The sequence below is a fragment of the Balaenoptera musculus genome, chromosome 21, assembly GCF_009873245.2.
Source record: "Balaenoptera musculus isolate JJ_BM4_2016_0621 chromosome 21, mBalMus1.pri.v3, whole genome shotgun sequence".
In the NCBI taxonomy this organism is placed as follows: domain Eukaryota; kingdom Metazoa; phylum Chordata; class Mammalia; order Artiodactyla; family Balaenopteridae; genus Balaenoptera; species Balaenoptera musculus.
In genome coordinates, this window is record NC_045805.1 from 14,412,995 (window position 1) to 14,434,278 (window position 21,284).

Consider the following 21,284-nt stretch of genomic DNA (forward strand, 5'->3'; position numbering starts at 1 on the left):
TTTCCCAGCCATACCTGGACACAACCAATGGCAACGAGGAAGCTGAATAAGTGAGTTATATCGCTGTATGTGGCAATGCATCCTGACAGACAGGAGTTTTTCCTTCACTTGCTGGAGGGCACATATCCGGCGGGATCTCTGTTGTGCCATCTGCTAGCTTTATATGGTGAGCACAGAGATGCCAGGAAATGCCCAAGTTGGTTGGCAAAGAGGAGTGTGAGACTGGTAAATGGGAATACTAAAACTCTATGTCCCTTTCTAAAAGAAGTCCTCTAAGCATTTAAAGTCCCTTTTATAAATGCCACCATGTAGGTTGTTACGGCAAACATTGAGATTAGGTAAACGGAAGTCTACTCAAATTTCAGGAAGCTTACTTGTGTATTTGTTCTTCACAATGATTTTGCATGGACAGTAGCTACTAGTAAATCACTATTTGGTTGTTTTCTATAACTTGGCTGAATATACCTGAAATTTTACACTCCTGTAGTTTACAAAACATCAGAACTCTACATTGATTTGTCGTGCAGAGATTTCCAAAAAGGGAAAAGACACATATTTTCTACATTTTTGGTGATAATTATCATTATCCATAATAACTTGTTAGTGAGTATAGTGTTCAAGACATTATTTTAAAAATTAACTAGGGAATATTTTGGACTCGAATTGTATTCTGATCATTGCCTTAGAATTAGAGAAATAAAAATTTGGTATTTACTAGTCTAAGTTACTAAAATACTGACTATAGTAAACAATCTAGTGTCCTAGAGCAAGTCACAAAATACAGATATTGTTTCAAAATTTCTTTAACGTGATAATAAAATGTTGGCAACATTTGCTGTGCTAAACTAAGTTCCTTAAAAGCAGAAGCTCCTTATCCACCCCGCTTTTGACATAATATAAACAGTAGGCTGCAGTGGAAAGCTGAGATTAATGTCAGATCAACCTAGATTCAAATCTTGGTTCCTTTCATTACTGTTTAATACTTCCAAGCAATAAGAATGTACACCAGTATACATTATTCTATTCTATTTTCGCCCCTTTCCAGATTGGAAAAGACTCAAACGTTGTTATATTTGAACTTGAAGGAAAGAATCTTACATTTCACTTAACTACTCGCCTTAATTACACAGTCTCGTGGGATCTGAACCCTAGCAGGTTTTGTTGTTGTTGTTTTTAAGGATGGCAGTAAAAGGCTAACATTAGATGTCCCAGGTCGCATGAGAGAGGGCAGTCTGGGGAGCTGCTTCCCTTTCTTCAGATAACATTTGGTTAATTCTTGGCTTTCTAGAGTTTCCATGTTACTTTTTGAAATTCTGTTTCCTTGGTCTATGCTGGTTGTCTAAAATGAGACTCTGAGATGATACACTGGGACAGTACTGCCTTTGGTGTGTACACTGAGCAGAAAGTCCCTGTGAAGCAATGTAAGTCTGATAATTATTACTTTCTATGCGGATGAGAAAGAAAAACAGCCTTGGAGATTCTTGGCCTGCTGTGGCTCAGACATGGCGAGACTCCACATTTATAAACACAGCTATACTTGGGGATGTGCTCTGTGGGGCTGACAGATAAGAAATGTGAATGACTCTTCACACCTGTACCTTCTCTGTAAACTTTGAACAGTCTACATAAGAGCACAGCTGTACATAAAAATGCTGGTTCCTTATAAGGAACTTCTGAGTTGCTTATGTTTTTATTTTCTATTTTATAGAGGGGGAACTTGCATTGAATGTCTAGTATCTGCATTTGTTTATGCATATCTAAACATGCTTTTGATTTGGCAGTAGATTAAAAATATATAAATTTTTAATATTTCTTGCTTTTTCACTAACCATCTATAACATCTCAGTTTTTTCCTTTTAAAACGTAAAAAGCAAGGTCTTGCTATTTAAGAAAATTATATCTTACGAATAAAGACAGTTCCAGCTTTGCATGTCCATTTGTGTCTATCATATATTGACTTAAAAACACACCTAGAGGTCTCAGATAAAATCAGACAATCTATAACTACACAGAATCAGGGATCTCCTAATTTGTCAAGGGTCAGTTAAACAAAACCAGAGACACTGTACCTGTCTGACATTGTATCCCTACATTATTAGGAAAAAAAATTCAAATTAAACCATTTTGAGTCAGAAATCTTAAAAGAGAAACAAACAACAAAGTGCCACCACCGGAAACATGCAGTCACCATAAGATTAAGAATGTTAGTCACAATCCCTGAACTTTTCCTGTCACTTAAATATGACAATCATTGGTTCCAACAGAGATTTTTAGGACTTTATAATTAGTCGCATTCAGCATCCCCAGAATCTAATGAGTCTAAAGCCCCAGCAACTGCTCTACAGATTTACTTTCTGGCTTCCAATTCTAATATAGATGCTTGGAATAATCAATTTTCAACTCTCCTCTCCGAACACAGGATCCCCATATGATGAATGCAAATCCAAGAAGACAAGAGACCCCCAGTCTTTGTCTTTCGTTCTTTCTGAGCGATTCCAATCGTCCCTGATCTCTTTTTCTGATCTCTTGCCGGTTCTTTTCCTCTCTCCACCCTTGTCTTTGGCCCCCCAGGTTTGCCTTCCAGGCCAGTAGCTCTCAGCACCAGCCCAGCCACGTACGTGGGTGTTGGAGACCGAGTGTATGCAGTCGGCGCTCCATTCTCTGACCACCCCCCAGTTTCACCTGCAGAGGTGCCGCCGCTCTCATCCTGGCGCCCCCAGTATTCCTTCGCGCAGGCCAGTACAGACCTCCTCTCCAAGTGGCCTGGATCAGCAAGCAGCTGCCTGCCCAAGCTCAGCCTCTGCTGCTGCTGAGCTTTGCCAGAAGGGGCTGCCCTGACACACCGAGCAATGTTCTGGCAGAGTTTAAAGACTTAAAAAAAAAAAACCCAAACACTTTCACTTATCGCCCCGGAGAGCTCACAGCAGGCACAGCTGATGAGGGACACTAAAACGTGGTGTGTATTTTCCGCAGACAGTTTTTCCTTTCCATGACATGAACTCCCTTCCCTCCAATCATCTCGCTGCCCAGAACCCAATTCACAGCTCCCAGTCTCCTGGTGGTAACACACATCCATCTCAAGAAACAAATCACTGGTTTATTCTCAATGCACATGGGAATTCAGTGCAGCCAAAGAATTCACATTTTCTTCTTCCTTCCCTTTTCTCTCTCTATTGCCCCAACACTCCGTGGAAAAGGTAAAACCAAACAAAGCCTACTTTTATCGTTTAACAGAATCACAATTTTCGTGATTTTTTTTTCGTGATTTTTAATTGAAATGGAAAAACAGATCGGGTCATTATCTTCAATCGACAGTTCCCTTTCTCTGCCACACACAGCATAATATTCATGAGAACTCAGATGGCAAGGAGGGCAATCCTCATTATATAAGAGCATAGGAATGCACAAAGCCATTGACAATCCATCCTTTGTGGAGCTTGTGCACAGCCCTGGAGCAAGGCGCGCTGGCATTTCCTACCGTTCTAATTGCCGTGGGGATTCCGGATTCATCCACCGGCCCGATCCCCGGGTAGTGCGGTGCTTTGATGACTGTCACTCTCTTCTCCTCCTCTGAGGATCTGTACAGCGGTATCGAGCTGCCCATGCTGCCGTCCAGAGACTGTGCATGCTGGGGGTATGTCTCTGAGGAATCTGTGGAGAAAATTTGGCGAAATATACTTGATGCACGAGGAGTCAAATTAATGGAGCCTCATGCCTACCGTAATATAATATATTTAATTACATGTAATTACGTATAATTACATAGTTATATGTAAATATATAATACTATATTATATTTATAAATAAATATAAAGTGTATTTCCATCACTATATCTTTTAACTCATTGACCTTAGATTTGAGCCACTCATTGTTAACGTGTAGGTATATATTGAATAGACCTCTAACAACAAGATCCTCATTATTCAGTGATGAGGGGAAGGGGAAGAATAATATTTGTTGAAAGACCATGCGGCCACGTGGCAGCCACTGTGTTAAGAAAGCATTGTACATGCATTATTTCATTTTATCCTTCTAGTAATCTTGGGTGAGGAGTCCATTTTATAAATGAGGGGACAGAAGCTGAGACAAGTTTAGTAATTTCCTTCAGGTCATCATTTACATTGCTATTATTTTGGTGAAACTGCTGACTACCATTATTTTAAAGTACGAAAGTGTACTTTTAGAATGAAAAATATGACTATTGAGTCTATGACAGTGATTTTATAAAAATAAAGTGAAAACAAAAATCACATAAGGAAATCTTCACATCCAAACATATACTTGGATGTGAAGGCTTATGGGTAGAGAAATGATCGTAAGCTATTAGGATTAACGTTTATTTAAGACTCCACGATGGCCACTAAAGTAAAGTAGCTTCACTTTTACTTTAAAGTAGCAAAAACCATGACTTCTCACCCCTTGGATGTGAAAATTGCCCTAAGCATACATTGTGACTGAGATTTATCATGCTCTTCATGCCATCTTCGTTAAATTTTTGGTATACTTTCATAAGAAACAGAGAGGACATAGGTGTACTATATATTCCACTTAGAGTTTACAGGTATTTATGAACATCTACATTATCATTTATTTAGTACAATTGATAATATGACCTCCTGTTTTTCTACAATAAATTTCAAAATTTTGCTGGCCAAGAATGACTCTTGGCCATGGTTTGTCAGATCTGTTAGTCAGGTCTCTTTTTATGTGCTTATGGAAAAGTCCTTATGTCAGGGTGGCAGTCATTGATTATGTATAGGTATAGATATAAATATAGATATAGACATCTAAAAAGATATGACTGTGTTTTTGTAGCAAATTTATACAAAATTTCATAAGATTTTTTAAAAATTTAACTCATCATTGTAAGGATAAGTAGAGATAAGACCTTTGTAAACTAATATCTGTTATAATATTTGTAACTGCTGTTACTATGACTGTGTTTTAGTTTGCAACAGAAAAGCATTTTCAATCCATTTCTGATGAAGAATGAATAAAGCTAGGAATAAAACTGCTTTACGTGCCATTGTATGTAAAAGTAGTATCTTTTCCAAGCAACTCTGAATTAAGACGCAAAGTGATATTTGACTCTGATTTTCCATTTAATTACAGAAAGGATTTGAGTGGGCAACCATGATGCTAGTATTTCTATCAAACACTTTGAGCACTGAGTATTTGCAAAGTCCTAGCCTAAACAAACAGTGTTAACTCTCTTCATATGTGGGTCATAAGATTCTATGAACTTATAGCTTACAAGTTAGCCTTTTATTTTATTATGCTCTTATATAGTCCACTAACTCTCATTTTTGCAGCTTTGTCCTCAACTTTATAAAGTTCCTCTAGGGCAGAATAGATTTGTATATCCTCCTCAGGACCTATCTCAGCACTGGCCAATTGGAATTTGTTCAGTATTTATCTACAGAACTTCTTTCTCTGTAGTATAGTTTATATGTAAAACCCACCCATTGATATGTTCTAATATAAAAGCCTGTCCATACTTAAGTATTTACATATTTTGTTTGTTGGGGTGGGAGGGACAAAACTGTGTTCATTAAGACAGGCAAAGGGGACAGAATCCAACTTTGATAATAATTATTTGGAAAAATATTATGGCTAGGATAATTTGTAGAGTTTTACTATAGATGTGTGATCATGCATAGCTCCATAAAGAATCTAGATATAACGGACTCCTATTATAAAACTACACCAGGGAGTGATTATATAAGGGCAGTATTTTGGCACAAAGACATTCTACTCTCTTATACTGTAAAAGGACATCATTATAAGATTCACAGATGATCCCAGGAGCAGCCTTAGAGAAGGTGCAAGTGTATTTAGACTTCTCTTTGAGTCTCGTGGCTACATGTAAGTCTTATAGTTAGAGAGGTTTTGCTGGCCATAGAAGTTGAGTTCCACAATCCATAGGCTGGGTGTTCCTGGGTAAACTAACAGCCTCATCTTCTTTCAATACACAGTGTCGGGGAAGAGGAGGCGCTGTCTGCTGTCAACGAGGACATGGGAGTTAAAGCCCTGTGTTCTAGTTTCTTTCTCTCTGCTGGTTGGTGGTGGCCAGAGGATCGGTCTCCTGCTTTTCTGAGAGGTATGTTGTGGTCACGTGGTCCTCCGCCGTTTTCCCTGTTTCTTGCTGCCCTGCAGTCCTTCTAGTTGCTCAACATGGAACCTTTCTCAGCTTGAATTCAGATGATGGTTCGATTTGGTCTGTTTTTCAATGTTTGTTTGGTTTTTTTTTTCACATTTTTAAAAACTAAGAAATATTTATTACATTATTTTCTAAATTGTCCTAATATATTTTGCTGCATAAAAATGTTTCTAACATTATATAGCACAGCTTCTTTTCCAGGAAGCTTTAAAGAGTTCATGAGCCCCATGAAATCATATGTTTAAAAATTTATATGAATGTCCTAATGTTCATTCTTTCTGGGGGGGAGGAGAGCTCTGTCTTTCATTTAGTTCTTAATTCCCAAAGGATTAAGAACTACCTTTCTATAAAATTCTGCATCATTATTTAAAGGAACTCACATCCCTGACTGGTGGTCTTCTGGTCTCAGTTTGAATAGTAGTTTACTACTTTGGGAGGCAGCCTATCCCCTTGTTAAACTGTTTTAACTGTTAAATAGTTCTTCTTTATATATATCAAAAGAATTTTCTACAATGAAAGCTTTTCCACAAAAGAAAGGGGCTGCCTCGAACATGGAGGGTATTTGCCACCCACGGAAATTCACTACATGAATGTTCTCCTGGTATATGTGCACACTCCTCTCCCCAACTGGCCATCTTTTTCTTTCTGCCCCATCACCCCAAATATCTAATAGCCTTCTCCAGACTCAGATATAGATGCAGTCATCGTCTTGGAATAGCCGGGTCCCTATTTCCTCCAGTGTTAAATCCTCTGCCTTTAATTCCTCCCCTAGGAGAGGCTCATTAAATAGTGGAGTATTGAATGTTTCTGCTTCCTTTTCCAAAAATTACTTGGATGATTTATATTTTTCTCATTTGCTTTGTACCTGTTATATTGAAATTGTCATGAAAATCATGACTATCAGATGACTTACCAAGTGACCGGCCATGCTGCATGATAATGCTTGAATTGAGTGAGCCTGGTAGCGAGTAGGCAGAAGGGGAAAACGGCCTTTGGTAGTAACTCAGTGGACTCACAGTGCCTCCAGAGTTTCCATTCACTGTTATCTGGCTCTGAGAAAAGTGCAAAGACATCCTGTTAAAGCACACGGTCCCCTGTAAACGTCACTCCTTTAGATGGCAGTAATGGCTTCCATTCACATGACAGTAATCAGCCGTCAAGTATTTATTTACTAACTGATGTCGAGAAGGGCATGGGACATTTTTGTTTTCAGTGTCTTCTCTATCTTCCTTTACTCTGAAAATCACTCTCTTTAAATGTCAGAGGGCACAGGAGGTGATTAGGAGAATGGAAGCAGCTGACCAGTGGGCACATTGCTCTGCCAACGGTGATGTCCAAAGATATCAGAGGAGCCAGTATAAAATAAACGTGGAGGGTGAATCTGCTCTAATGTCGTGACTTAAATCACACTGCTCTGCGTGTAGGATTGTAAAAGAACATTCTTTGAAAAGAGGAAAGTGATCGGTTTTCAGACTTAATCAGGGATATATATCCTGTAGCGAATCAAGGTTTCCAGGGCAAGGTGACCAACATAAGGAGGACAATTGTTTGGATTTATATATGTCATGAAGCAATCTATTCTGGAAGGATCAAATACGTGGCGAAGCATCAGAAAGTGGTGTTAAACCCCCGGCTTCTTCTACTCATGTTTCATTTAGCACGTTATAGGCCTCTTTTTGGTTCTTTAATAATTTATTGTTTTGATTGCTTTATATTTGAGTATTTTCATATCCCCAGTGGTATTTCAAGATTCTTGTTGAAGATGGTCGTATATATGCTTTTAAAACATATTTTTCTGTATAACGTGCAACCTGGTGCTAATAGGATAGTAGATATTCAATAGATACATATTCTAATTGAATAGAATCAGCTCACTTAGAGAGGTTGAGCTCACTATTAAGCATGCCGATCTGTCCACAACACAGCACTGAGCATTGTGGAGATTGCATAATGCATGCAAATAAGATAAAACATTAGTAAGAGCAGTTAGTTAAAATACCTTACAGCTGCATAAACACAAAACACATATATGCACACAAAGAACCATAATTTGTGACCTTTATCTGCTTATTTTAAAACAAATTAAACTTCTGTAGTATAGGCCTGAAACATAGGTAAATTAATTGCACATTTCCATGATTTTTCACTTTAAAGCAGATGTTTTCAAATAATGTAGAATTAATCTAGTTTCATTACTTTATAGCCATACCACATCTGTCCTAAAGTCAGTAAGCATATCATTACAATGATTGTGCTTAATGATGAACTACTGCTCTGAGCTGTTACAGAAATCATTATTAGCAACCCTATCTTGAGGGTCATCTACCTTAGAGCACTGCCATTCAGATAAGCGTGATGCACTGATCTACCCAAATGCTTCAGAGTGCTTATATGTCTTTGATGAATTATTCGAGACTATTTTTGCCTCCTTGTCCAAATCCAGTTTGGTTGATCTTTGTAAATATAATTTAAATATTATTGTTATAATTAATGTTAAAGGCAGGAGAATTCTTCTTATTAAAAACTATCATGTTACTATGTAACTAAACTTAGGAAAGTTGCCCTGCCTCCTATTTTGATGGTTTCAATAACATTGGTTATGGGTTAAACAAAATAAAAGCTGCAAATAGATTTAGTCTTTCAGCATGTTAAATCAATTAGGATTTTACTAATGAAATAATACTATTAGAATTTTAGAAAATACTTTATTGTTATAGTGAAATAATTATTAGGAAAACCATCTCATGGAGAAGGTATGTGCAATTTAAACTGTTACTTGAAACTAAGTTCAGTTACAGTCGGCTCCACAAAGCTATATGCATGCCTCTCAGGCTCCTGAAGAGTCTTAGAAACAGTAAATTAAATAGGCTAGTACATAAATTAATACCCTATCCCTGCTTTGTATTTTTGGGTAAAGGCATTCCTTAGAGTTTTAAAAGTAAAGAACTGTTGAAAGCGTAGTAGAACATGGAGAGGCTCATGCCTGTTGCGCTCCAGGTACTAGTGGCAGGGGAGGTATTAGCCGTGGAAAAGGAGGTTCCTTCTGTAGCTAGTCTCTGAATGCAACATTTCAGGGGAAAGTTTTATACCCAGCAGTTGAATGAATACTGAAGTCCATCTAAAGTATTATTAAGTATTTAGTAAAGATACTAAAAAGTATCTTTTGTCTTCTGTAATTGCAATGTCTTGAAAAACATATAGTTTATAATATTTCTCCAGGCATGAAATTCACAGATTTATGACCTTGATGCAACATAAAAATTATGTAGCACAGCTAAAATTTTTTCTATGACAGTGCATATTTAGAACTTCATTATGAAATCAATTTTAGAAAAAAATTCCCTTTATTTTGCCTAAAGTTATGTGCCTTTCAAATTGAAGCTATTATCTCTACTTTATATGCAATAGAAAATCTGTGCCATAAAATTTTGAAACACTTTAGGCATTTATAAATCATTTATTAGGGACTGCTTGTCAAGTAGATATATTTAGATGAAATAAATACGTATGGGAAATATTTATATATTGCTCTAAATGGAAGACAAATTATTGATATATAAAACAATAAATATTCATAAATTTCTATACTGGAGTGTCTTGGGAAAATAATTCCAACAAAATCATAGGGCTAAGTTTCTGCAATGTAGATTAAGGTTATTTACATCATTCACTCCTGCTGGATAGATGGGTTCAAAAGATGTAGCTGTTAATGAAAGGGGAGCAAGAAGAATTAACATCATACAGTGAGTAATCATGTATGTGACAAATAAGGAGATGTGAACTGTTCACACAGGGCACATTCATATGAATCTCTGAAGTAAACTGTTATCTACCAGGATTTAATACTGGATTAAAATTTTAGACTTTCTCTACTAATCATCATCATATTATATGTATACCTATCTAAATTTCTGAGAAAGCTTCTTATTAAGGCAAATCACTGTACAACTCATTAGCTAGAGCAACACAGTGTAAACATAAGTGACTCTAAAACGAATGAAGAGAATATAATTGACCTTTTGAGCCCAAAATAAGTTTTTGAGGATGAATGTAATGTATTTCCATAACAGATTGTACAGAATCGGTTTAGATGGACTCAACATCTATGCAAATAAAAATGCTCAGCTGCAAAATCAGATGGCAGACAAGAAATTGGTCCTTTTGGTCTTTGGAGATCTGTTTAAAAAACGATGGAGCATAGGAAAGAAGAATGATTACATGCATGATAGCAGGGGTGGTTAAAGTGATGCCATCTGTCCTGGCAGACTGCTGACCCACAGTTGGGGAAGGTGTTTCAGAACAGTCAGTTTGTCAGAGTCAGCTATCTGCAGCTCATCTGGGATGGCTGAGGAGTACTCCCTGGAGGAGCAGGGGGAGTACTCGCCCTGGGAGGGCTGTAGTGAGAGAGCCTGTGGCGTTGCTGTGGGTAAGGCAGGCAGGAGCAGGAAGAAGGGGTTTATAAAAGCAATGCAAAAACGTTGGGGGTCTTTGGAGGTGTGAAGGCCCCAAATCAGCAGGTGGTAGCAGGGTAAGTGATGCTGGGCTGGAGCCACCATCTGGTGAAAAAGTGGTCGGGTTAAAAGGTACCACAGAAGGAGGGCATGAAGAAGAGGCTTCTGGTGGGGTTTGTCTGTGTGTTTGTGAAGCATTTACCTCCGGCACATTGGCAGTTAAGTTCTGGTTTCCGAGCTGAGTTTGAGGAAAAAATAATGAGAAGAGATATAAATGATCCAATTAATAAAAACATCTCTTTTTGCAATGTGGCAGAGAAGGCAAAGCATCGGTTTTATTTGCAAGCACTCTAAGGAAATATATTCAGAAGAATTAGGTGCCAACCACACAGTAGAGGAAAAGCATGAAAACATGCAGAAAAGGAATCCAGTAAATGTTTTTTGGAAATAAGACCAGTTTTCACACAGCTTTAGTTTTGGGTGAGGGCTTAAGAGTGTTGGCATAATGGAATTTTTTTTTTCTCCAAAGTTTTGGTTTTTGTACTTGTGACAACAAATTAATATCAAGTCATTCATTGGTTGGCAGAATTAGTTTTCCCTTCACCAGAAAAATCTTATAGCAGATTTCTCCCTACTGTCTCCTTGTTGGAAAATGTCCCCCAAATATAAATCAGTTTGCCCATGTTTTCCTGATTTTCAGATCTAGAGACTGATCAAATTAAAAATAACTAAATGTAAAGGGAATTTTGTTTCCTTTCCACTCATTGAATCTCTATTTTAATTTCACTATAAAATACTAAAGGAATTGAACTTTAAAATATCCTAGCAGTGCAAATAGTGGTACCTTTGTGTGAAAATGAAATGAAAAAAAAAAACCAAAAACAGCCACTGATGATGTTAGAGTATACCCTAGCTGGTTAGAACTACTGTTGGCTTAAAATCTTAGGTAAAGGAGAAAGAAACTGAAGGAGAAAGAAAAGGTTTAATACCTCCAAAGCTAAACATGGCAGAGGGGTGGTCTGTAAAAGGAAGAGAGTGGCTGTCCCTTTAAAGATGTCATAGCTATCCATTTTAACCTTCATGATAGCTGACCACACAGGGCAAATATGATAATAAGTGAATTCACTCAACATGAGTGAATGAAACTCTGAAGCAGATTTTTTTTCTTGCTCCTCACCCCCACCTCCAAAATAAAGGTTTTTTGAGAGTTCAGTATGGGGCCAGTTGTAACATAGATAGCCAGGGTATTATAGAATATTAATACAAGTATGGGGAATGTATTAAAGAGAACTGTGTAAAGTTAAAAATCTTGCCTAGTAAAGATTTAAGTGGTTCTTGGCCAGCCATCATCTTCCTAACAGTTGATGTCATGCAGACTGTTGATCTCATAAAAAGTTATAATTAATTTTTGTCCTCAGAATTTTAATTGGAGAGTTTAAAAAAATCCATTATATAAAAAGGTCTCTTGGCCACAGATACCTTAAAAATCTGAGAGCTATTGATCCTTCTCTTAGGAAAAATGCACAAACTCATGTATGCATAAAATTTGATCAACTTTAGGGGTTCATGGATACTTGAAAGCACATCTTTAATCTAACAGGTTAAGAAACTCCAACCCTGGATAAAAAGACAGATTTTTCTATTCTATTCTTATCTAGTGAGCTTTTGTTGTTGTTGTTTAAAGACACACATTTTAAATGTGATACTTTTATACTCATAAGTGGGCATTGCAAACTCAGGTGCTGACCCTGGGCCAGGAATGTATCCAGAATGTGCAAATCAGGCTAGGGGTTAGATAAGAGGGAATGATGGTCCATTCTCTACACCTGCATCTTTATTCCTGTCCTGATACAGGGAGGGGGAAGGGTAAGCTGGGACGAAGTGAGAGAGTGGCATGGACATATATACACTACCAAATGTAAAATAGAGAGCTAGTGGGAAGCAGCTGCATAGCACAGAGAGATCAGCTCGGTGCTTTGTGACCACCTGGAGGGGTGGGATAGGGAGGGTGGGAGGGAGAAGCAAGAGGGAGGAGATATGGGGATATATGTATATGTATAGCTGATTCACTCTGTTATAAAGCAGAAACTAACACACCATTGTAAAGCAATTATACTCCAATAAAGATGTTAAAAAAAAAGAAGAGGGACTGATAGAAACTGGTAGAAGGGAAAGGGCATGTTGCCCCAAGGCAGCCAAATTAAAAATTAACTCAGTGGCAACCAACCAAAGGATATCTATAGTCATAAACCCTTAGGCCGTATGTTTTTGGCTCAGTAAATGTAGAACCTGGAGGTGGAAGGGGAATAGCTGGATATGGGCTTGGAGTGGAGCTTGGGGTGCAGAGGAAGGGAGCAGAGTCTGGCAGGGCCAGGCTGAGGGCGAGGTGAGCAAGGCACTTATCTTGGGTGCAAAATTTAACGGAGTGACAAAAACTCAGTCATGGAGATAAACACTATTTTAATGCAATCTTATGAAAAAAAAATCAAAGTCAATACAAAAAAAAATCCAAACTGAACAAAATATCAAAAATTTAAATAAAGAACAGTGCCATGCCAGGTCATATTGAAGACTGAGGAAAAAGGAAAAATTTGTATCCTGGATTTTTAATGGAAGCAATAATATTATAATAAAATAATAATATTTTCAAAATCTGTTTTTTCCCGATCTCATTTTCAGTTGAGACAATAGCCATGCCTGACAAATTTCCCTTGGCCAACGACGATCTTAAACAATTTTTAACTAATTTAAGATGAAGTTAAAATTGTAATAAATTCTGTTTTGGTCAAAATAAAATATTTAAACTTAAAATAATGTTCAGTTTTGATACACTTACTTTTCAACTTTTCACTATTTTTTAAACTGCTGAAATGTCCTAGAAAAAAATGACATACATACATAAAAACATACATATATGGGGGAAATATTTTTCTTTCTGTCTCAGGCTCTAATTGGCTTGACATGGCACTGTAGTCTGGGATCTTAACACTTCCTTCTTGAATGTCTTTAGTGGTTGAACTTCTAGGCCTCATTTCTCAAGGAACGTATGACATATGTCTTAAATATCAAGTGAAAGGATGTGACAGGTTTTGTTCTCTACTTTTCGATAGAGCTGATAGTAATTTACTTGAAAAAAATATCTAGGAGAGAGTTATACAAAAATCAATCTTTATATTAAGAAATTATTTGTATCTTATTAGGTGTCATAATGGTATTTTCATTATTTTTTTCTCTTCACCCATTAGACAGAGGTACTAAAATTTCTACAGACCTAAGGATATCGTACCTTATATTGACTTTAAACTACTACCAGGATAATTGAAGTTGACAGTTGAAAAGAAATGACAAAATAATGAAAATTGCTGAAGCCTTGTGATGGGCTACTTAAAATGGGTTTTATTCTATAATTATCCATATCACTGTTAAGATTTACAATTTCCATGGTAACTTTAAAAGAAACAATTTAAGACTTTCTCTGAAAAAAAAAGTTCGCTTTTACATACCACCCCATCTCCTTCTGTGATAATCCACCTCCTCTCTCACAGCCCTCCTGAGGGGATGAGGAGGAAGTCCCTGGCTGCCGTGTTTGTACCAGGCGAGCCCAGTTTGTTGTTCAGGAGGGGGAATAACTCAGCTAAACTGGCCCAACGAGGCACTGCCTCTTTCCAGGGAATTTGAATTAAATGATACTGAATGCCCCAGTCAGGTAATCGTGTACCCCACAGTCCCAGATGCAAGTTCACACATAATCGGAGCCAGGGAATGTCATGGAAATCCACAGGCACCTTGGAGACATAAGAGGGCAGAAGCTAAGAGAATGTGGCCGATTTGCAGGGAGGCGGGGCAGGAACTGGGTGGCATCTAAGATGGGCAAAGAGAGTAGCTAACTGGTCGTTCCCCAGGCCCCCTAAGACCTGGCGTTACTGCCTGCATTTCGTGATACAAAACTGCCCTGTAGCCTCAGAATAAAAACCCTTTTTACCAGAGGTCTTAGCCTTATCATCCCTACCCACAACCTGGGTGACAAGTGATCTAAGATGGTCACACAGATTTGGGCACACTGATGGAGCGTGTTGTCTGGGTCAGGGGGTGAATATTTCCACTGTGCTACTCAGACCAGCAATATGATTTTGACTCTGAGAAGGTGTCACATCTTAAGAACATTGCCAGAACATGGGGTTCAAGTGTCAGATTGCATCAGAAACTAGAGGCACTTGAACCTACTGGTTGAGCTGTGGGTCTAGAGTCGGACAGACGTGGCAAGTTGTCTACCTTTCCTTGGCCTCAGTTTCCTCATGTGTAAAAATGCAGACATTAATAAAACCCAACTCCTAAAGCCTGTGAAGATTAAGTGAGAAAATGTATGTAAAGTGCTAGTCCAGCATTTTGTGTGTTGTAATAGCTCTCAATAAATGAGAGCCATTTTTAAAAAATTAAAAGGCTTGGAAGGCATAGGAATGCTTTGCCCAAAGCAAACAGCAGGGTAGAGAGAAGAGTAATATGAAAAGGGAGACAACTTCATCTCTTTTGCTTCCTGTTGATGAAGTACAGAAGTTAAGGAAGGCAGAGTGCCTCAATATGAGAAATACTTTCTAATACTTAGATCTGAGAATTGCCCAAGCCCTGACTAGCTGTTCCTACACTAACTGAGCTCTCCATACCTACGTGTATTCAAGAAGAGGCAGGCTGCTCTTCTATTTGGAGGTGTTATAGAGGGGCTCCTAGGTGATTTCTAAATTCATACTGGAATCCCAAATATTCTCTACTGTTCAGTCATTCAAACACACACACACACACACACACACACACACGTACGTCAGGGGGAGGATTTGCCATAGACCTGATCAATTGATCTCATAACAACCCCATAAAAAAGAAGTCATGAGATATTGGTTGGCCATCCTAACAGAACACATGAGCGATGAGAGCTGGTGTTGATGGGATTGGTCCAGAAAGCATACTCTGTATTCTACACCTTTTCTAGCATCCCACACTGCTGACATTTATTCATGGTTCAGCCTTCCTTAAAACTTCTACATCTTGATCCCACGGAGCAAAAGAGATGAGTTTTCTCCTTTGTCTACATGACCCTGAGACAAAGTCCCCTCTGAGTCCCCAGCATATGTGCAGGAGGAGCTGTGAAAGTGAGGCTTTGGCAAATGCTTGATGACGTTATTTCATAATAGAAGGGCCAAGTTTATCCTCCTGAAGCAAAGGGCACAACACTAACAAATGCCAGAGAAAATGTCTGGGGTGTAGATTTTGCTGTCTTTCAAAGCTTCTGGTTTAGACATTCACTTATCTGACATTGAGAACAATGTGACATTTTTAGCAACAGGATGTCTGTTCGTATAGTGACAGAGGGTAACATACCTCATTTTGTGTTCTCTCTATATATAAATTTGTAGGAGGTAAATTAAAACATATGCAGCTTATAAAACAATATGTTGTATTATCAGATACAGAGAGAATTAAAATTCCTAATGGTAGGCTGCAGTCTTCTTCTTACACTAATGGTCAGACTTTAATGAAAACAGCAAAAGTATGTAAATGAAACTTCCAGAACACTAAAGTTTCCTTTTCACCTCTCAGTGTAGAGCATTTTTGTTTCTTGGGACTGCCAATTTCTTGGGAGGATAATTCTTTATAATAGAGCATATATTTGGCTAATTCATGATGTGTAGCTGACAGCTCTTGGCACTTACTGAGACTTCTTGCAAGAATGTGGAATGTAAGTATTTAAAATGAAAAGGTCACCACCGTGAAAGGCCATTAGGTGGAAAATGAGACAAAAGTAAAGTATATCACAATAGGCAAGATGTGCAAACATGTCTAGATACCAATCAGTGGATAAATGGATAAAGAAAATGTGGTATATACAGACAATGGAAGATTATTCAGCCTTAGAAAAAGAAGGCAGTCCTGTCATATGAGACAACATGGATGAACTTTGAGGGCATTATCCTAAGTGAAATAAGCCAGTCACAGAAGAAGAAATACTGCATGATTCCACATATATGAGGGCTCTAAAATAGTCAAGCTCATAGAAGCAGAGAGTGGAAAGGTGGTTGCCAGGGGCGGGGGAGACGGGGAGATGGGAGTTGCTGTTCACAGGTGGAGTTTCAGTTACGCAAGAAGATGACGTGATTACATTCCAGAGATCTGTTGTACAACATCACGCCCATAGTTAACGGGACTCTATTGTACACTTTAAAATGTGCTAAGTGGGTAGATCTCATGTTAAATATTCTGACACAATTAAAAAAACTCAGAACTGCAACAGTTTTATGCCACCTTTTGAGAAAGTGTTATAAAAGACTATACACTGTCATCTCGGAACCAACTGTTGGTTGGATGAAACAAACTTTTATCTACCCATTCAAAAAATGTACTGTTGAAAATAATATATTTCCTTTTCCCAATCAGATGCATAGTTTGGAAAAAGGATATTATTTTAAAATAACAACAGTTACTCCATAGTGAGGGATTATTATGTAGCAGGCAGTGTCTTACTCAAACCCCACAGCAATAGTGTGAGATGAATGCTATTATTATCCCCATTTTATAGATGAAGGAAGTGAGGCTCAGGGAAGGGGAATAACTAGATGAAAGGTCTTACATTAATAACCCCTTAAGGAGCTGATTGTCCAGTTGTTCTCCTCCCAGTCTCTCTTAAGCTCGCAAGAAAGTTCCCCCCCCAACTTCTAGGTCAGTGGTCGGTTAGCAGACCTCATCTTACATATGTACCGTCAGCAGCATCTGTGCAGTTAACCATCTCTCCTCGGTATACTTTCCTCACTTTCCTGGATTTCCTCCTCCCTTGAATCTCCTTAGCTGATTCCTCCTCTTACTGTTGGGATGCCCTTGGGCTCAGTCCTTGGGCCTCCTCTTTTCTCTGTAGTCATGCTCTGGTCATCTCATTCAGTCTCATGGCTGCAAAACCATCTATAAGCCGATGGCTTAGATCTCCAACCTGGACCTTTCACCTGAACTCCAGACTCATATATCCAACTACATACTGGACCTCTCCATGTGGATGTCTCATAGACACCTCAAACTTACCATGTCCCACATGGAACCTCTGATCTTCCCACAAACCTGCCTACTCACGGTTATCCAGTCTCAGTGGACAAAGGGTGGCAAATTCCATTTCTCCCCGTTGCAAAGATGCAAATCTTTGAAGTCAGTCTTGACTCTTCTCTTTCCCTCACCTCCAACATGCAATCTGTCAGGAAGTCCTATTTACTCTATTTTCAAAATACATTCAGAATTCGATTTCTCACCACCTCCACTGTTTCCACCCTGCTCGGAGCCACCGCCATTTTTCACTGAAGTTGTTGCCATAGCCACCTACCTGGCTTGCCTATTCTCCTTCTTGCCCTACTATAGTTTGTTCTCCACTGAGCTGCCAGAATGATTCTGTTAGAATATAAGTCAAATGATGACAGCCATAGCCTTAAAATCCCCCAATGACTCCCATTTATATTGAGAGTAAAAGTTGAAATCCTTGCAGTGGCTTCTAGGAGCATCTGTCCTATGGCCTCTGTTACCTCTGACTTGACTTCCTCTTACCTACGCCTCACATAATTCCTCTCCTTCCCTATGACTCCCTTGCTGGTCCTTGAGCAGCCCCGGAGTGCTTCAGCCTTAAAGCCCTTACACTAGATATTCCCTCTGCCTGGAATGTTCTTCCCCCTTCAAAGCTGTTCTATCTACTGCATGAAGACCCTTTGACTATCCTATTTAACATGGACTCTGCTCCCCACATCCCTGCTCAGTGCTGCTTAGTTTATTTACATAATCTCTTTCTAATGTATGTAGTAATCTACTTATCTAAGTTTTTATTAATATTTGTCCCCTCTACCCCCGACAAGACTTTGATCATCAGTGGTTTCAAATGCAGCTCTGTGACTAGAACAGACGACGCATGCCCAATAAATATTTGTTGAATGAATAAAAGTGACAGCATCTCAAATCTTAACTTGTGGCTCATGCTGATTCCCTGAGGATTGTATAATGAAACCAACTGTCTCCGGTCAGCCTGGACGGTGACAAAGCCATAGGGAAGAAAGTTATCAACTTAAGTTTCCAAACATAATAAAATGATTTAGAAGAACCAAACTATGTCAGGTGAGTGAACTGAGCTGTGAACGTGGTAGCATTTGCTGTGATTGCTCCTATACATGCTTCCAGGGACACGTCCTGGGACACAAGTAAGTCTGCTGTCTGACACTAGCCCAGCCCTGTCTGTGGTGTCTCAGCTTGACTTTGCTCCCTACCTCATGGGATTGTGGAAGTTATTAATAAATGTGAATAAGTTGGAACAGCATCTGCATATAGTAAACTCTTAGTGTTTGTTAGCTGCTATTGTTATTATTATTATTTCATAAGGGCTTTTAGAAAATACTACCTTTATTCAAAGAATTTACTCTAATGAATGAATTTTGCATATCATGATTAGCTGATGAAGGAAATGTTTTAGTAGAGGTATAGAAATACCCACTTGTCTTTTTAATCATCTAAGCTTAAGGTTTCTGCTTTATGGGTGTGGCAGGCGGGGGGAGAGGATTTTGGTGTCAATCAGATGCCTGTTGAAGATTTTCTATAAAGCTTAAAAATATATCTCTTCAAGGATATGTCTTGAATGATCTTTAATAGCACAGCTACAGGAAATAGTATTATACAAATTATTTACTCAGGTATGAGTGTTTTCTAGACTCCTACTACTGCTGCAGTTGCTAGTGTACCTTTATAAATGGCTACCATTTACGCAGGGCTTGCTCTGTCCTAAGTAATTTACCTCTACTATCTCCCTACTCTTATCACAACCTAAGAATTAAGGATTAATTAATATTCTCATTTCTTTGTTCAGACTCACAGAGTAGTTAGGATGGTTGCCTCATCACATAGCCAGTGATGGAGCTTGGATTGAAATCTGCACTTTATCATTAAAGCTTATGCTCTTAACATTACATCATTTTGTGGAAAAGCCAAGAAGACAAACACATTTCTCTTCTAACTAGATTAATAAATATCAGCAGAATGACACTATGGGAGAATTTTATGTATAAGCAAATAAAGATTTACTTCTTAATAGTCTGAGTACTAAAGATTGATTAATAGACTTTCTGAAATTGTAAACTTAAAAAGGTAGAAATTGATCAAGTTTCAATGAAAATGAATATTGAACTACAAGAAAATAAACTCTGGTGGAATTAAGATGAATGTTTCTTGCCAAAGTGAATTATAATGGACAATTATTTTAAGAGGTTTTACACATGTAAATAAAGTAAGATCTAGGTACTCAAAGGTCTGGCATGAAAAATATTTCTTTAAAACTTAAAAGTACTTTGCAGCCTTAAGTGATAACCAATCATCAATGATTTCTAATAAATACCTAGAAGGAAGAAACTGTTAAAACATTATTTCTGGATAAAAGATCTGTAGATATATATATTTTTTTTATGTAGATATTTTTTAAATTAAAAAATACCTAGAAACTTCTCGATGAATTTAGTAGGGTTTTAAATAGGAAGATGGTTTCTTTCTCCTTTCCTGATTGCAAACTAACAAAGCATTGGATTATATAAGAAGCCCAAACCAAAGGAGTTAGGGTCTCTACAGAATGCTGTAAGAAGAGATTGGAAAGTGTAAGGTACCACTTGGCAGTCTGAGGACTGAGAGGCCGCAGCAACTGCAGGTTTTTGTCTCTCTGGCTGAAGAGGTATCTTTGCAGTCTCTGGAGAAAGCTCAGGTGGCTGTTTGTGGCTTTCAGGATCGTGTCCTGAAAGGGGAGCTATCTGAATGGAAAGAGACGCTGTGTGTATCTCAGGCACTGGGTTAGGGGGTGGTGAGCAAGGCCTTTTGCGAAATGAGGGTACTTCAACAGATTTGGAAAACTGTGGAGGATTAAAGGGGATGCTACTTCCTGGATCCTGGTTATGGATTAGTTTCAACGTAGAGATTCTCCGAGTCTGAGAATCTTGCGTGTAGTCCTCTTGTAGAAATGGGGTACTCATGTCAGCTTTTGGTGGGGGACCTGTGCTGGAAGGTGGTGGTAGTGGATTAGTGATTTTTTGTGTATACGACACAGTTGTGTTAGATTCTTGAGAATATACAATTGTCTGGCTGGACTCATCATTAGAATACATAGTTCCCTGAAGAGGTGTTTTGTTAGTAGAGAACTCTGTACAGGAGGGAATTTGTGTGTTAGTTACTAATTGGTCTAAAATGTCACCCTTTGTGTGACTGGTTATCAAGGAGCTACAAAAGCTCTCTTTTCTGGGTGGTGGAAGGGGTGCCTGGATTATCAAAACATCCGGAGAAAGAAATAATGTTGAAGGAAGAACAGAGAGAAAGTCAAAGTTAATCATTAAACCAGTGTTAACTCTACCCTTAAAGAAAGTAAAGCAACGTGATACCTTCTTATTATGCTATACATTTTGATGGCCAGATTGAATGATCATTTTTCTTTTGTTTAGAATGTGTTTTAATTTATTATCAATAGTTGCCCTCTGGAGGAAAATAGTTTTATAGAGAATACATTATAAAGTTTGTCTCCATCTACATTCTGGGAAATTAGGTTAAAAGTGAACATATGTTCTCTTGGCATATTTTTAGACCTTGAGGTATATATATATATAGTATTTACTCACATTGTTTTGCTAACACT

General features: G+C 38.2%; 1 protein-coding gene across 32 annotated transcripts in view; it reads right to left on the minus strand.

Moving 5' to 3' along the window:
- SORBS2 (sorbin and SH3 domain containing 2) overlaps nt 1-21,284 on the minus strand; it is a 204,321-nt gene that overhangs the window by 61,366 nt on the left and 121,671 nt on the right. For 18 of the 32 annotated variants that reach the window (XM_036838575.1, XM_036838566.1, XM_036838567.1 and 15 more), the window contains 4 exons: nt 20,272-20,913; nt 10,815-10,850; nt 7,075-7,213; nt 3,479-3,651 (listed from right to left, as the gene is read on the minus strand). In XM_036838575.1, coding sequence (XP_036694470.1) covers nt 3,479-3,651; nt 7,075-7,213; nt 10,815-10,850; nt 20,272-20,913 — 990 coding nt within the window. Of the gene's footprint in view, nt 1-2,682; nt 2,866-3,478; nt 3,652-7,074; nt 7,214-10,814; nt 10,851-20,271; nt 20,914-21,284 lie in introns of those variants that run through there. The other 14 variants (XM_036838584.1, XM_036838583.1, XM_036838581.1 and 11 more) reach the window with 4 other exon arrangements.